Source organism: Ornithorhynchus anatinus, chromosome 21 (genome assembly GCF_004115215.2).
Source record: "Ornithorhynchus anatinus isolate Pmale09 chromosome 21, mOrnAna1.pri.v4, whole genome shotgun sequence".
NCBI classification, from domain to species: Eukaryota; Metazoa; Chordata; class Mammalia; order Monotremata; family Ornithorhynchidae; genus Ornithorhynchus; species Ornithorhynchus anatinus.
The window spans coordinates 5,093,021-5,109,710 of NC_041748.1; the positions used below are offsets into that span (position 1 = coordinate 5,093,021).

The 16,690-nt window shown below is 47.8% G+C and overlaps 1 protein-coding gene across 1 annotated transcript in view; it reads left to right on the plus strand.

Moving 5' to 3' along the window:
• Window positions 1–3,070: 3,070 nt before the first annotated feature.
• The window catches only part of STAC (SH3 and cysteine rich domain), a 94,957-nt gene continuing 81,337 nt past the window's right edge, over window positions 3,071–16,690 (plus strand). The window contains exon 1 of the mRNA XM_029049310.2: window positions 3,071–3,426. Coding sequence (XP_028905143.1) covers window positions 3,310–3,426 — 117 coding nt within the window. The 5' untranslated portion in view covers window positions 3,071–3,309. The remainder of the gene's footprint in view (window positions 3,427–16,690) is intronic.

A 16,690-nucleotide genomic window follows, 5' to 3' on the forward strand; every position in this document is an offset into this window, starting at 1 on the left:
AAAGAAGGACCCGCTCAATCCATTCACTCTGTCGGGTAGTGGGCTAATGGTCACCTTCAAGAGCAAAGCTGGGATTCCAGGTGTTGAATTAATTGGAACCAGACAGGACAAGGGCCGGGCATCAAGAGTCTGAAGTGGATTTTAACTCTGTAAGGTGAAGACAGAGAAGCAACGTGGCCTAGTGGAAAGATCACGGTCCTGAGAGTCAGAGGCCCTGGGTTCTAAACCCAGCTCTTCCAGATGCCTACTGTTTGATCTTGGGCAACTCACTTCACTTCTCTGTGCCTCAGTTACCTCATCCTCCATCCTACTTGGACTGTGAGCTCCGTGGGGGACAGGGACCGTGTCCAACCTGATTAGCTTGTATCTACCCCAGCGCTTAGAACAGAGCACGGCACAGAGTAAGTGCTTAATGAATATCACAATAATAATAATAATATTTAGACGGGGATCACTTTGAGCCCTGCTCCTGACCCTAGCAGACTCTTCTGGAAAGCTGCCAGCCCAGAGAGGCTTGCGCCCAGGTTTTGGGTTGGAAATGGCAGCAGGAATGAGTGGATATTCACCCTGGCTTCTACCAAAGTCATCTTACTTTACTTGGACTATAGCTGCCTGGTCACAGCAATGAGGAGATGGCCCAGTGAGCCAGAGGGCTTGTCCACCCAGCTGGATAATACCAGCAAGAGAGGTTTTTTTTTCTTTTTTTATGGTATTTGTTAGGCACCTATTATATGCCAGGAACTGTTCTAAGGCACTAGGGTAGATACTAACTAATAGGATTGAGTCTCACAGTCTTAATCTCCATTTTACATATGAGGGAACTGAGACCCAGAGAAGTAAAGTAACTTGCCCATGACCACCCAGCAGACAAGTGGGGGAACTGGGATTAGAACCCAGGCCCTTATGATTCCCATTCCCATGCTCTATCCACTCGGCCACGCTGCTTCTCAAGATTGGTTGTGCCTGAATTCATCGCGGAAATCCCCTTTGGTAGCGGAGGCCCAGCCTAGCCTGAGGCTTGCCTCTGTGAGCCTTCTGCATGAATACAGTAAACAAATCCCCGTTCTGAACGCGCCCATCTATACTTCAAGCCCACATTTAATCTGGAAGAGCAGCGTGACCTAGTGGGAAGAGCACAGGCCTGAGAGTCAGAGGACCTGCGTTCTAATCCCAGCTCCGCCACTTGTCTGCTGGTTGGCCTTGAGCGAGTAACATCACTTCTCTGTGCCCCAGTTCCTTCATCTCTGAAATGGGGATTCAATATGTGCTCTCCCTCCTACTTAGATTGTGAGCCCCATAGGACCCGATTACCTCTTATCAAACCCCAGCACTTATAGCACGGTGTTTGACCCGGTAATCGTTAATCAAATACAATTATAATTTAGTGATAATAATAATAACAATTATGGTAATAATAATGGCATTTGTTAAGCACTTACTATGTGCCAAGCACTGTTCTGAGCGCTGGGGTAAATACAAGGTAATCAGGTTATCCCACGTGGGGCTCACAGTCTTCATCCCCATTTTACAGAGAAGACTTGCCCAAAGTCACACAGCTGACAAGTGATGGAGCGGGGATTAGAACCCATGACCTCTGACTCCCAAGCCGGGGCTCTTTCCACTGAGCCATGCTCCTTCCCACACAGTAATTGTTAGTAATTGTTAAGCTCTTAGACCCCATCCCATGTGGGGCTCCCCATCTCAGGGGGGGTAGGGAGGAGAACAGGAATTTAATCCCCATTTTACAATGAGGAAACTGAGGCCCGGAGAAATGAAGTCATTTGTTCACCCCCGCAGAGCAGGCATGCCCAAAAAGAACAGAGAGGCAGATCCACGTTTGGCTTTTAATATGCCTCGGGAAAGGGTGCTCACTCCCTTCAGGCAATATATAGTTGTTTGTGAAACAGTGAGTTTCAAAGAAAATCTAAATTGGATTCTCTCTAAAACAGCTCTCGGGGTCCAGCATTATGCGTGTGTGTACGTATGCATACATTATAATAGTTGTGGTATTTGTTAAACGTTTACTATGTCCCAGGCACTGTACTAAGCACTGGGGTGGATACGAGCAAATCGGCTTGGACAAAGTCCCTGTCCAACTTGGGGCTCACAGTCTCCATCCCCATTTTACAGATGAGGGAACTGAGGCCCAGAGAAGTGAATGACTGGCCCGGGATCCCACAGCAGACAAGTGGGGAGTGACTCCCAGGCCCGTGCTCTCTCCACAACCCCATGCTGCTTCTCTACATGCGTGTGCATGTGTGGATGTTTGCAGATGCATGCGGGTGCACGTGCGTGCTCGGATGTGTGGAGGCATTCGTATACGTGCATGCGTGGGCTTGATTGTGCGTGTACCTTACCTTCTTCACTCACCGCTGTGATAGCACATGTTTCTCTGGCAGCCATTCAAGATCTAGGAAGTGCAATTCCCCGATTAGACCGTAAGCCCGTCAAACGGCAGGGACCGTCTCTATCTGTTGCCGACTTGTTCATCCCAAGCGCTTAGTACGGTGCTCTGCACATAGTAAGCGCTCAATAAATACTTTTGAATGAATGAATTCCTCCGCCAGTGCTGGGTGTTTACGTGCAGGCGTGTGCAGGCGAGGAGGTGTGCAGATGCCCGTGGGCATGTGTGTGTACAGATGCTTGCATCTATGTGCGTATTTGTGTGTGTGTCCGTGCACTACCTTCATTCACTACTATGACAACACAAGCGTCTGTCAGAGCCATTCAAGGACTAGGAAATTCAACTCCTCCCCCAGTGCCGGGTATGTGTGAGAGTGTGTGTGTGTGTGTGTGTTAAAGAAAAGAGAGAGAAAGAGAAAGAGAGAGAGCAGTTCTCCTGCTCTCCACTTCAGCTCACTCGCCTTCTGCCAGCCGGGCTTTTGGCAGTCACGACTTGAACTGTCCCTCCTCCTCCTCCTCCTCTTCTTCAGAGCAAAGTGGCACCAGGGGAAGTGGAGACCCAAGCAGAAAGCCAGCCATCCATAACTTTCTTCCCGGCGGCGGGGTCGCCCAGGGGATCCAGGGAGGGAGGCGGGTGGACGACGTGGGGGGAGCGGAGGGGAAGAGAGCCAGGAGGAGGCCGGTTCAAAGAGACCGGCGTCAGGAGAGAGCGGCCGCGGCAACACTGGAGAATTTCAGCCCGGAACCCTGATTCCCAAGGAGGATGAGAGCTACTCTGCTCGGAGAGGACAGAGAATGAGGAGATTAGAGAGGGAGAGAGACTAGGAAAGAGAGAGAAGGAGGGAAAGGAGAGGGAGAGAATTCCCAGACTTTTCCTGCTCCCAACAATTCCATTCCAGTGACAAGATGATTCCTCCAAGCGGCTCTGCCGGAGACAGCGTGGATGGGGTGGAAAAGGAGCAGGAACCGAAGGCTATAGATCAGCCCCCTTCGCCGGCATCATCGAGCGGCCAGGAATCCAAGGTATTGTAGCTCCTTTCCGAAGGACCTGGGTTCTAATCCCGGATCCATCACTTTTCTTCTGTGTGACCTTGGGCAAGTCACTTCCCTTCCTCTGTCCCTCTCCTCATCCGTAGAATGGGGGTTAAGTCCGTGAGCCCTACTTGGGACTGGGATTGGGTCCTCCAACCCAATTACCTTGTATTTATCCCTGAGCTTAGTACAGTGTCTGGCACGTAGTGAGCACTTAATGAATACCCCAATTTTTATAATTATTATTATCCAACGACCTGTCGGCCCTTGGCTGCGTTTCTTTGTCGCGGAAGGTGTTGGGGTGGCCGGAGTTGGAGGTGAAGTCTTTCTTGCTGAAGGAAACGTTTTCAGGTGCTTCGGTGCAAATACCTGTGGCTTCTCTCAATTTTCCTGAGCCACACAAAACGTTTGTGACTTCTTCCTTCCCCCCCACCCCACCCCGGGATGATAAAAACCGCTGTTATCACGAGCTGAGCTCTTACTACAGAGCGGCCAGGCAGAAAAGTTTTAAAAGCCATTTCTCACCCAGGAATTCTGAGAACGCCTCGAAAACCTGAACGCCTCGAAAACTTCCACCTACCTTGCCTGAAAAACTATTCTAGGTGAACGAATTCCTTTCAGACCTGATGTTTCCAGGGTGTTCTAACATGACCGAGGAGGAAAATTGAAGGGGAAGAGCTGGGCGCATTTCAGGAGAAAAATTATTCTTTCCTTTACCTTGTGTGTTATTCGGAGCCCGGATTCCAAATGTTATTCGTGGCGGGGAAATATTGGGTTGGGGAGAGAGGAGGGCAGTTTGCTCAGAAGGAGCAGGGATAAAGTTTTTCAGGGCCGTGTGGGACTTAAGTGGCCACGCACTGAGATGAAACTTACAGCCCTTCATCATATTGGGACTGATGCTTTTTGGTTGCGTGTGTGTTTTTTTATTGTATTTGTTAAGTGTTTACAGTGTGCCAGGCACTGGGCTAAACACTAAGGTAGATCAAGCTAATCAGGTTGGACACAGTCCCTGTCCCACGCAGGGCTCACAGTCTTAATCCCCATTTTACAGATGAGGTAAATGAGACCCAGAGAAGTGATGTGACTTGTGCAAGGTCACACGGCAGATAAATGGAGGAGCGAGGATTAGAACTCAAGTTCTTCTGACTTCCAGATCGTGCTCTATCCACTAGACCGAGACGCCTGCCTTTGAAGTGCTCTCTCTCGTTCTCGCAGGGAGCCAGACAAATGTTTGGAAATTATCACTCCGAGAACGAGCGTCTGGGGCCAAGTGGCAGGCTGTTCCTGGAATTGCAATATTAGGATCCTTTTATACGAGAGCCAGGGGTATGTCTATAGAGAACCTCGTGCCCACAACCCCTAGAGGAGGTGGTGTTGGCCTCAGGGCACAGAAGGGAGAAACTGAGGCACTGATAGTCCCCCTTCACAGACAGATGGAGCTGGGAAGAGATATCCAGTATCCTGGATAGAGAAGCAGCGTAGTTTAGTGGAAAGGGCTTGGCCCAGGGAGTCAAAGGACCTACGTTCTTGTCCCGGCTCAGCCACTTGCCTGCTGTCCCACCCTGGGCAAGTCATTTCCCTTCTCTATGCTTCAATTTCCCCATTTGTAAAATCTGGTTTAGATACCTGTTCTCCCTCCCTCTTAGACAGTGAGCCCCATCTGGGATAGGGACCGATTTCAATCGGATTATTTTGTATCTACCCTAGCGTTTGATACACATAATACCTTGTCCTGTCCTGAGCTGTCGAGTCGTCTCCGACCCACAGCGACTCCATAGACACATCTCTCCCAGCACGCCCTGCCATCATCCACAGTGGTTCTGGTAATGTATCCAGAGAGTTTTCTTGGTAAAAATACGGGAGTGATTTACCACTGCCTGCTTCCGTGCTGTAAAGTTGAGTCTCTGCTCTCTCCCATGATGCTGCTGCCCAGCACGGGGGAGTTTTGACTTGTAGCAGATTGCCTGCCACTCACTAGCCAATGGCCAACTAGGCCTCTGCTAGACTCTCCCTCCTGTAGTCGAGACTGGTAGAGTACTGGAAACTCTCCAGGTGGGACCCTGAGAGGGGAGTACACATAATAAGTACCTGACAAATACTACAGTGATCATTATTACTGCTAAATGCCCAATCCTTGACCATGAGACCATTGGAAGACGTTCAAATCACCTCTCAGAAACTGGCCCACGGCTACCTGGTTTATTAGAACGAAAGGTCTGTACTCTCCCAAGCCCTTTGTACAGTGCTCTGCACACAGTAAGTGCTCAATAAATGCAATTGACGGATCGATTGATTGAATGGTCCACCGGCTCCCAAAACATACCGATTCACCCTCCTGCCCTAAAGGTACATGAAACGGAACAGGAAGGAAATCCACATTCTCAGCTTCCTCCTCCGACATAAACCGGGTGAGTGGGATAATAAGTAATCTTAGCTCCGCCAAACGCGTCTACAGAAAAGGCTGTCTGAACTTCAGGAATACTCGGGAAAGCCGTGAGGTTTAGCACCAACGTTAGAGGATAATGTCATTTTCATCATGTGCTCGCGTGTGCAGGAAATGTATCAACTGCACCCACACACAACAGGTAGAGAAGCAGAATTAGGCATTTCGAAAGAGCACGGAGTCTTTTTCAGCTCTCTGCCCCCTGTGGCCCACCACGTGTGCCGTGTTTGGCCGTCAAGACTAGACGCTCACTGGGGTCGTACAGCCCCAGTATCCTTGGGGCCCACTGGCTCTAAGGTAGAGAGCACTGGGGAGAAAACCCCATAAATCTCATCGTCCTACTTTCCCCTAATTCTTTTGCCCACTGGGCCAGTCATCCCCGTGCACTTTGTGCCTGAAGAAAGCTGATTTTTAAAGGAAGAAACAGAGACTTTATCCCTTCGGTGTTAGATTGTAAGCTCTTTAATGGACAGGGATGACATCTTCTACCTCCGCTCGTTGTGGGCAGGGGATGTATCTGTCTATTGTTATATTGTTATCTCCCACACACTCGGAACAGTGCTCTGCACACAGTAAGCGCTTAATAAATACAATTAAATGAATGAATACTGTACTCCCTAAGCCCTTAGTAAAGTTCTCTGCCCACAGTAAATTCTCGAAAAATACTACCGATTGACTCCATGGCAAATTAATGAAAATGAAACAATTAAAATCAAACCATAGACTCGTCCTACTTTCCTGAAAAAAAAACAAACCCACCAGATGGAAATAAGCAAAAATAAGGTGCCAACCAAGCTTCCACTGCATTTGACAGACACTGGTCTTTAGTCAAACTGATTTCCATTTCTGGCGTCCTCAAGCGTTTTGAATTTTGGATGATTTGACTTGATTTCAGTAATTTGTTGGTCCTGGTGATGAATCTACTAAATCAAAACAATTCCAGGCAAAGTCATCTCGAACCCAAAATTCTTCAAGACACCAGAGATGGAAATCAGTCCATCTGAAATTCCAGTGTGGTTGAAAAGCCAGGTCAGTCGTGGCTAGAGTTCTATCTTACCACGGACCGTTTTTCTAGGAACTGCAATTAGGAAATGCATCAGACGATGCACTTTGGGATGCTTTTTCTTCTTTTTGGGAGGGTGAGGGAGAATGGGGGGGAGTTAGGTCAGTTGGGTCCTAGTCCCAGATTTACAAGTGTCCTAACCAATGAAGTCACTTCACCACTCTGTGCCTTAGTTTCCACCAGTATAAAATGGGAATGAGCTAGAAGGCCCCATCTATAAGCCCCGAGTGGCTGATCAATGTGGCTGATTAACTTGTTCCTACTCCAGCACTGGGGAAATAACAATTATTAGTGATCATTATTAAATAAGATCCAGATCTAACACCTGACCCACATATTCCCTCTAGCCTGGAACTGTCTCCCCCTCCATTTATGACAGACCACCACTCTCCCCACTTTCAAAGCTTTAATTAAGTTCCCATAGCCTTAATTAAGTTCCCATCTCCTCCAAGAGGTCTTTACCCTATTGAGACCTCTTTTCCACAACTCCCTCTACATCGTCCCTGCACTTGGATCGCTGGATCAGCCCCACGCCACCTATGTCCATTTCTGTAAATTATTTATCTGTATTAATGTCTGTCTCCCCCTTACACTATAAGCTCAGTGTGGAGAGGGAATGTGTCGGTTATATTGTCATATTGTACTCTCCCAACCACTTAGGACAGCGTTCTACACACAGTAAGCTCTCAACAAATACTTTTGATGGATCTAAGTCAGACTGGTTATCCATTTTTGACATTCTAAGTGCTCTTCCTACTCTTTGGGGCACCCAGGCCAAGGCATTCACGGAGAAACAGCGTGGTTTAGTGGATAGAGCACGGGCCTGGGAGTCAGAAGAACCTGGATTCTAATTTCGGCTCTGCCACATGTCTGCTGCGTGACCTTGGGCAAATCACTTCACTTCTCTTTGCTTCAGTTCATCTCATCTGCTTCAGTTGCTCATCTGTAAAATGCGAGCCCCATGTGGGACAGGGACTGTGACCAACCTGATTGACTCTGCACACAGTAAGCGCCCAATAAATAATAATGTTGGTATTTGTTAAGCGGTTACTATGTGCAGAGCACTGTTCTAAGCGCTGGGGTAGATACAGGGTCATCAGGTTGTCCCACGTGAGGCTCACGGTCTTCATCCCCATTTTACAGATGAGGGAACTGAGGCACAGAGAAATGAAGTAACTTGCCCACGGTCACACAGCTGACAAGTGGCAGAACCGGGATTCGAACCCATGACCTCTGACTCCCAAGCCCGTGCTCTTTCCCAGTAGCGTTGAATGAATCTGCCCCAGCTCTTAGAACAGTGCTGGGCACATAGCAAGCGCCTAACAAGTACCGTTATTATTATTATAATTATTGCCATTATCATTCATGGGCAGATCAGTCTAAGAACTAGGAAAAGGCATCCTTATATTATACCCACAGCTCTCCTTCCGGACTCAGGGAATTCCAGAGAAGGGAGACTCATTCCAGTTTGTTGGCATATGCGAATTAGGGGTTGCAGGGACCCAGATCAACCAGAGAAATCATTTTGACTCTTGATATCTTTGGAGACAGAGCTGGGCTTTTAATTATTAATTATTACGATGGTATTTGTTAAGAACTTACTACGGCTCAAGCACTGTTCTAAGAGCTGGGGCAGTAAACAAGTTGATCAGGTTGAACACAGTCCCTGTCCCACATGGGGCTCACAGTCTAAGTGGAAGAGGGGAAATGGTATTGAATCTACAGCTTAACACTGTGGAAACCGAGGCCCAGGGAAGTTAAGCGTCTTGACCAGTTGGTAGAGTTGGGATTAGAACCCAGGCCCCTGATGTCTAGGCCTGTGCTCTTTCCACTAGGCCACACTTCTTCTCTGGGCTCCTACTGCTGCTGTTCGGAATGTCAAGCCTAAACAGAAAGCATTATTACCAGAACATCATTGCAGATGTCCTGCAATCCGTCTCTATTCTCTCACGATGCCTTTTGCCCATCTGCTTCTTCTTCTCGTTCCTCTCATTTCCATCTTTCATCCCAAAGAAGGTGGAGGGTGGAGGGGAGGGAGGCGTCTGAAATGGGGGTGGGAAGAAGGGATACATTTCGTCAGGTGATTATCAACCCCACTGACCAAAGAAGTCAGTGGGATGACCCATTCGATCGTATTTTTCTCAGTAAATCGGTCAGTGATATTTATTGAGCGCTCCCTATGTGCAAAGCCCTGTACTAAGCATTTGGGAAAGTAAGATATAACAGAATTAGATGACTTGCTCCCTGCCCATAACAAGCTTACTGTTTAACTCCCATGAAGCAGGGTCTTCAGACATCAGTGAAGACTGCTGACAGTCCCAGTCTAGCTTTGATCTCATTCATTCATTCAATCGTATTTATTGAGCACTTACTGTGTGCAAAGCACTGTACTAAGCTCTTGGAAAGTACAATTTCCAAGCAACAGATAGAGGCAATCCCTACCCAACAATGGATTCACAGTCCAAGGAAAGAGCAGAGAAACAGCATGGCCTAGTGGATAGAGCACAGCCCCGGGAGTCAGAAGGACCTGGGTTCTAATCCTGGCTCCACCACGTGTCTGCTTTGGGATATTGGGCATGTCATTTCACTTCCCTATGCCTCAGTTACCTCATCTGTAAAATGAGGATTAAGACTGTGAACTTCATGTGGGATGGGGACTGTGTCTATCTTGATTAGCTTGTATTCATTCATTCAGTAGTATTTATTGAGTGCTTACTATGTGCAGAGCACTATACTAAGCGCTTGTATCTACCCCTGTGCTTAGGACAGTTTCTGGCACATAGTAAGTGCCTAACAAATACCATAAAACAAAAAATGGGGGTGTCTCCTAAACCAAGCCCTAGATGGAAAAGATCCAGAACTCCGGGGGTTGGGGTGGGGTGATTGGCAGAAGCTACTCTCATCAATATTTACTCAATCAATCAATTAATCAATCAGGGAGAGGCCCCTGTCCTCTTCCCCCTCCCTTCAGGCTCGTATCTCCTCCTGCCTCCAAGACCTCTCTACCTGGATGTCTGCCCGCCACCTAAAACTCAACATGGCCAAAACTGAGCTCCTCATCTTCCCTCCCAAGCCCTGTCCTCTTCCTGACTTCCCCGTCACCGTGGATGGTACGACCATCCTTCCCGTTTCTCAAGCCCGCAACCTCGGTGTCATCTTCGACTCGGCTCTGTCGTTCACCCCACGCATCCGATCCGTCACCAAAACCTGCCGGTCTCATCTTTATAATATCGCCAAGATCCTCCCTTTCCTCTCCACCCAAACGGCTATCTTACTGTTTACGGGGCTGTCATAATAGCCCGGCTGGATTATCGTGTCAGCCTGCTCTCTGATCTCCCTTCCTCCAGTCTCTCCCCGTTCCAGTCTATTCTTCACTCTGCTACCCGGCTCATCTTCCTGCAGAAACGCTCTGGGCATGTCACTCCCCTTCTTAAAAACCTCCGGTGGTTGCCTATCGACCTCCACACGAAACAAAAACTTCTCACTCTAGGCTTTGAGGCTCTCCATCACCTTACCCCTTCCTATCTCTCCTCCCTTCTCTCTTTCTCCTGCCCACCCCGCACACTCTGCTCCTCTGCCCCTCACCTCCCCCCGTTCTCGCCTATCCCGCCGTCGACCCCCGGGCCACGTCCTCCCACTGTCCTGGATCCCCTCTTCAAAACCCTACTTAGAGCTCACCTCCTCTGAGAGGCCTTCCCAGACTGAGCTTCCCCTTTTCCCTCTGCTCCTTCTGCCACCCCTTCACCTCCCCTCTGCTAAGCTCCCTTTCCCCCCGCTTTCCCTCTGCTCCTCCCCCTCTCCCTTCCCCTCCCCTCATCACTGCGCTCGTTCGCTCAATTGAATATATTTTCATTACCCTATTTATTTTGTTAATGAGAGGTACATCCCCTCGATTCTATTTATTGCTATTGTTTTAATGAGATGTTCATCCCCTCGATTCTATTTATTGCTATTGTTTTTGTCGGTCCGTCTCCCCCAGTTAGACTGTAAGCCCGTCAATGGGCAGGGACTGTCTCTATCTGTTGCCGATTTGTACATTCCAAGCGCTTAGTACAGTGCTCTGCACATAGTAAGCGCTCAATAAATACTATTGAATGAATGAATCAACGGCACCATGCGCAGAGCACTGTACTAAGCCCTCGGGAGAGTACAAGTCAAAATTGGCAGATGCATTCCCTGCCCATAATGAGTTTACAGTCTAGAGACAAGCTTAGAGTCTAGGGGAATAGCAACTGTGACTTGCTATTCCTCAGTCAATCAATAGTATTTACTGAGCACTTGCTTGTGTGCAGAACCCTGTACTAAACACTTAGGTGAGTACAGTTCTTGTCATTATTTTCATTATGTTATAGGTGTTATGTGTTAAGCACATGATTATTATTATGCGCTAAGCACTGTTGGTTAGTTACAAGTTTGTCAGATTGGACTCAGCCCCTGTCCCACTTGGGGTCATAGTCTAAGTAGGAGAAGGAACAGGAATTGAATTACCATTTTACAGATGAGGAAACTGAGGCACCGAGAAGTTAAGTGACTTGCCCCAGGTCACACGGCGAGAACTGGCCGAGCTGGAATTGGAAGCCAGGTCCTCAGACTGCCGGATCTGTGCCATTTCCACTAGGCCATGCTGCTTTTCAAAGGGACCGGGGTCTAGAGGGGAATACAGATATTAAAATCAATCAGTAAATTACAGCTATGTACTTAAGTGTTGGGGGGCCGAGGGTGGCGTGAATATAAAGTGGTGGAGCTGTCAGGAGACAGATGAAGCAACACAGAGGAGACGCAACTTTGAGTCTCAATTCTTACAATAACATTCCCTAAAACTAATCCTAACCCTAATTAGTTTTCTTTTATCTAACTGTCCCTTTCTTCTCTTTCTGTCTCTGCCTTTCTTTCTCTCTGTCTGTCTCTCCCCTCTGTCCTTTACTCATTAGTTTGTTTGTTGTTTTGTCCCCCAGTATGTGAACTTGGGAAGTAGCATAGTCTAGTGGATAGAGCCTGGAATCAGAAAGACCTGGTTCTAATTTTGGCTCCTTCTTTTGTCTGCTCTGTGTGACCTTGGGCAAGTCATTTCACTTCTCTGTGCTTCAGCTATCTGTAAAATGGGGATTAAGAGCGTGAGCCCCATGTAAGACATGGACTGTGTCCAACCTGATTAGCTCGTATCTACCCTAACGCTTAGTACAGCGCCTGGCACTCAGTAAGCACCTTACAAATGCCATAAAGAAACTGTCAGTAATAACAATAATGATTGTCAGATTTGTGTACTTACTCTGTGACAATCATTTAGCCAAGCACTGGGGTAGAGACAAGATTCTCAGGTCCTACATGGAGCTCACGGTGTAAGTAGGAAGGACAATAGGTATGAATCGCCATTATGCAGACGAGAAACTGAGGCACGGAGAAGTGAAGTGACTTGCCCACAGTCACACAGCAGAGAATGGCAGAGCCAGAATCAGAAGTCGAGTCCTCTGCACTTCCCACTAGGCCCCAGTCCACGTAGTCCGGGATCGTGTCTACCACCTCTATTGTGTTGCACTCGTCCAAGTGCTTAGTACGGTGCCCTGCCCACGGTAAACACTCAATAAATACCACCGATCGATTGAAGTTTCCCTTGTTGAACATGTGTCCGACTGGGCCGCTGAAGTCCAGCCCTTGGGAAAGTGGAATTTACTGCTCCTTTTCTAAATCCCATTAACCTCTGTTGTGAAGACAGTATGTTTCCCTCTGGGTATATTGCACTCGGTTACATCATTTGAGTTCAGACCTCCCAGAGCCACAGTGAAACCATTCTGCTTTCTGTGAGGCGGCTGCCGGAACCGGAACCAGAAGGAAGCCGTCTCGGGGGTGAGACATTGCCTGAACGCACCTCTCCCATCTGCCTTAGATAGCCGCCGTGGGGCTTTGTTTGAACTGGTCCCCAAACCTCCTCCAGGGCGCTTTCACACTGGGGGTACTCTATTGGACTCTCCTAAACGTTTAGTACAGTGCTCTGCACTCAGTAAGCACTTGATCAATAGGATCGATCTATCGACTGATTGATTGGTCAGACTGGGGGGACTGTGGCAGTGCCCAAGTAATGCAGGACAAAAAAAGAAAAACCCATAAAGACCGAAGCCTAACTGAACCACTGAATGCACTGGCAGTCAGTCAGTCCGTCACTCGTATTTATAGAGCACTTAATATGCGCAAAACACTGTGCTAAGATCTTGGGAGAGGACAACAGAACAATACAACTGACATAGTCCCCACCCACGACGAGCGGGACGCAGACATTAATATAAACGAACAAATTATGGATGTGTACCTAAGTGCCGTGGGGCTAACGGAGCGGGCAATAAATGGAGCAAGTCAGGGGGCCGTGGAAGGGAGTGAGAGAAGAGGAAATGAGGGTTTAGTCAGGGAAGGCCTCTTGGAGGAGATGGGCCTTCAATAAGGCTTTGAAGGGAGGGAGAGTAATCGTCTGTCAGATGTGAAAAGGGAAGGCGTTCCAGGCCAGAGGCAGGGCGTGAGAGGTCGGTGGCGAGACAGATGAGATTGTGATGCAGTGAGAGGGTTAGAATTAGAGGAGCGAAGTGTCATGGAGGGTGACAAAAGGATTGAAAGACCCCCTGTGGGACTCCCACCTATTTCCCCAGAGCCTGGGATGATCTCTCTGGGACAAATTCCACCAATCTGACCGTTCGGGGGCAAATCCCTCCCAGTGGTTTGAAACACCCTGTCATCAATCGGTTCAGGAGAGCCTGCCTCCAACTGGAATGCCTAATTGAGACCTGCAGAGAAACCACGTGACCTAGTGGACAGAGCACAGGCCTGGGGGTCAGAAGGACCTGGGTTCTAATCCCTGTTCCGCCACTTGTCTGCTGTGGGAATTTGGGCAAGCCATTTCACTCCTCTGGGACTCAGTTCCCTCATCTGTAAAATTGAGGATTAAGAGTGCGAGCCCCATGTGGGACAGGGACTGTATCCAATCTGATTACTTTGACTCTACCTCAGCGCTTAGAACAGTCCCTGGCACATAATAATGTTGGTATTTGTTAAGCGCTTACTACGTGCAGAGCACCGTTCTAAGCGCTGGGGTAGATACAGGGGAATGAGGTTGTCCCGTGTGAGGCTCACAGTCTTCATCCCCATTTTACAGATGAGGGAACTGAGGCACAGAGCAGTGAAGTGACTAGCCCGCAGTCACACAGATGAGAAGGGGCAGAGTTGGGATTAGAACCCATGACCTCTGACTCCCGAGCCCGGGCTCTTTCCACTGAGCCACGCTGCTTCTCTAGTTAGCGTTTAACAAATACCACTAAAAAAAATCCTGACAGGCTGGATGGCTGTTGATTTTCTTCCAGCTGCTGAGCTATACTGTGATCTGGGGTGAAGGGGCCGTTGTTAAATGGCATCATTCTGGAGGCTGTGTGGAGGAGAACCTTTTTAGAGGTCATCACTTGACCCCAGAATAAGAAAATAAGACGTCTTCCTACTGCCTGACTAGAGACAGTGACTCCAGGCAGCCTAGGAAGTGAAACCTAAAAGCAACAGAACAGCCAGGGCCTGGGAGTGTCATGTTGAGCAACCGATGGTGGTGTCGTCCCTTTAAAATGTGGAAAGAAATTTTGATTTTCAGCTCAGGGTTTAGCCTCAGACCTTTCTGATGGAGAATTCCTTATTAGCAGAGGAACTGGATTCATAGCATCAGGCTGGCTCAAAAGCATTTCAGCATTATGACTAGTAGAAGCAGTCATAGTAGACATATTATTATTGTTGAAATAATAACTACAATGGCAAATTGAATTTGGTTAACACTTTCATTTTAACAAAGAGCTTCCTCATCTCATTTTATCCTCACCACATCCATGGGATTAAGCAGAAGCAGACGTTATTCTTCCTATTTTACAGATAGGCAACTGAAGCTCCGAGAGGTTAGTGCTTTGCCAGAGGTCACCCAGCAGGGCAGTGGTAGATTTGGGACTAGAACACAGATTCTTGACTCCCAGACCCGTTCTCTCTCCGCTAGACCACTCTGCCTTTCTTTTTATCAGTGAATGGTATTTATTGAGCACTTACTGTGGGCAGAGCACTGTACTAAGCACCTAGGAGAGTACAATATAAAGATTTGATAGATGTGATCCCTGCCTTTAAGCAGCTTACAGTCTAGTGGGGGGACTTTGACTCTCACTGCTTCTCACTGCAATTGCTTCTCATACGATTGATTGATTGATTGATTGAGGAATGGGAAAGTGTGTCGATTCCCCCAACCACAAGCCAAGCAGCAGCTGCGTCAGAGGTCCTACTTGTGCCTCTTTCCCTCAGGAATTACCTGAAAATGGTGAGGAGGCTGTTTGATGTATGTCAAGAAAACGTTTCTGTTTGTCTAGGGTCTGGCCTTATTTTAAACCGCAAGGTGTTTGCACTTGGGCAGAAAATAATGGTTTCAGCAGATGCAATCTTCCAGCAGAACTGATTGTCTAAATTTTACCTTTCAGGCTGGAAATTCCAAAGACGCACTTATAGCTCTCCCGAAAAGCCAAGAAGTTGGACTCATTTTGAATCAATCCATGATATTTATGGAGCACTTACTCTATGCAGAGCACTGTACTGAGCACTTGGAAGAGTACAAGAGTTAGTAATAATAATGTAATAATGTTGGTATTTGTTAAGCGCTTACTATGTGCCGAGCACCGTTCTAAGCGCTGGGGTAGATACAGGGTAGTCAGGTTGTCCCACGTGAGGCTCACAGTTAATCCCCATTTTACAGATGAGGGAACTGAGGCACAGAGAAGTTAAGTGACCTTCCCACAGTCACAAAGCTGACAAGCGGCAGAGCTGGGATTCGAACTCATGACCTCTGACTCCAAAGCCTGTGCTCTTTCCACTGAGCCAGCTTACAATCTAGTGAGAGAGACAGACGTGAAGAAAATTAGGGAAGCAGCATGGCCTAGTGGTTAGAGTGTGGGCCTGGGAGTCAAAAGGACCCGGCTTCTAATCCCGATTAAGGCACTTGTCTGCTGTGTGACCTTGGGCAAATCAGTTGACTTCTCTGGGCCTCAGTTACTGCATCTGAAAAATGGGGATTAAGAGTGCGAGCCCCATTTGGGACAGGGACTGGGTCCAACCTGATCAGCTTGTATCTCCCTCAGCGTTTAAGTACAGTGCCTGGCAAAGAATAAGAACTTGACAAATGCCATAAAAAAATTAGAGAGAAAGGGAATAAACAAGTATAAAGATATGTTCTTTGCGGAGGAGATATGGGGTGAGCGACTGTGTGCTTAGGGGGAGTGGATACAAGTGCCTACGTGACTCACTAGAGGGGAATTAGCATGGGGAGATGTGTGAACAACAAGGATAATGACAATGGCAGTAATGCCGGGAGTTCTGTTTCTTTCATACAGTGGCTGGGAGAGTCCTACCCTCCAAGCCCAACCTTTTGTCCGGAACATCATCAATTTAAATCCCTTTCTCAGAGGATCATTTAAAATGTCCGACTGCATGTATGGGAATTGAGGCAAAGGGGGAAACTGTGTCTACTACCATTAAAAACAGAACAAAACCGAAAAACAGTAACAAGGAAACAACCTATTCACTAGGCCATGCTGCTTCTCTAATTTTCTTCACTGTTAGTCTCCGTCATTAGATTGCAAACTACGTGAGGATGGGCTGGATCCCAGATTGGGTTTTTTTGATGGTTTTTGGTGGTTTTTTTAAAAATGCATTCATTCATTCAATCAATCAATCGTATTTATCCATTTATTCGTTCA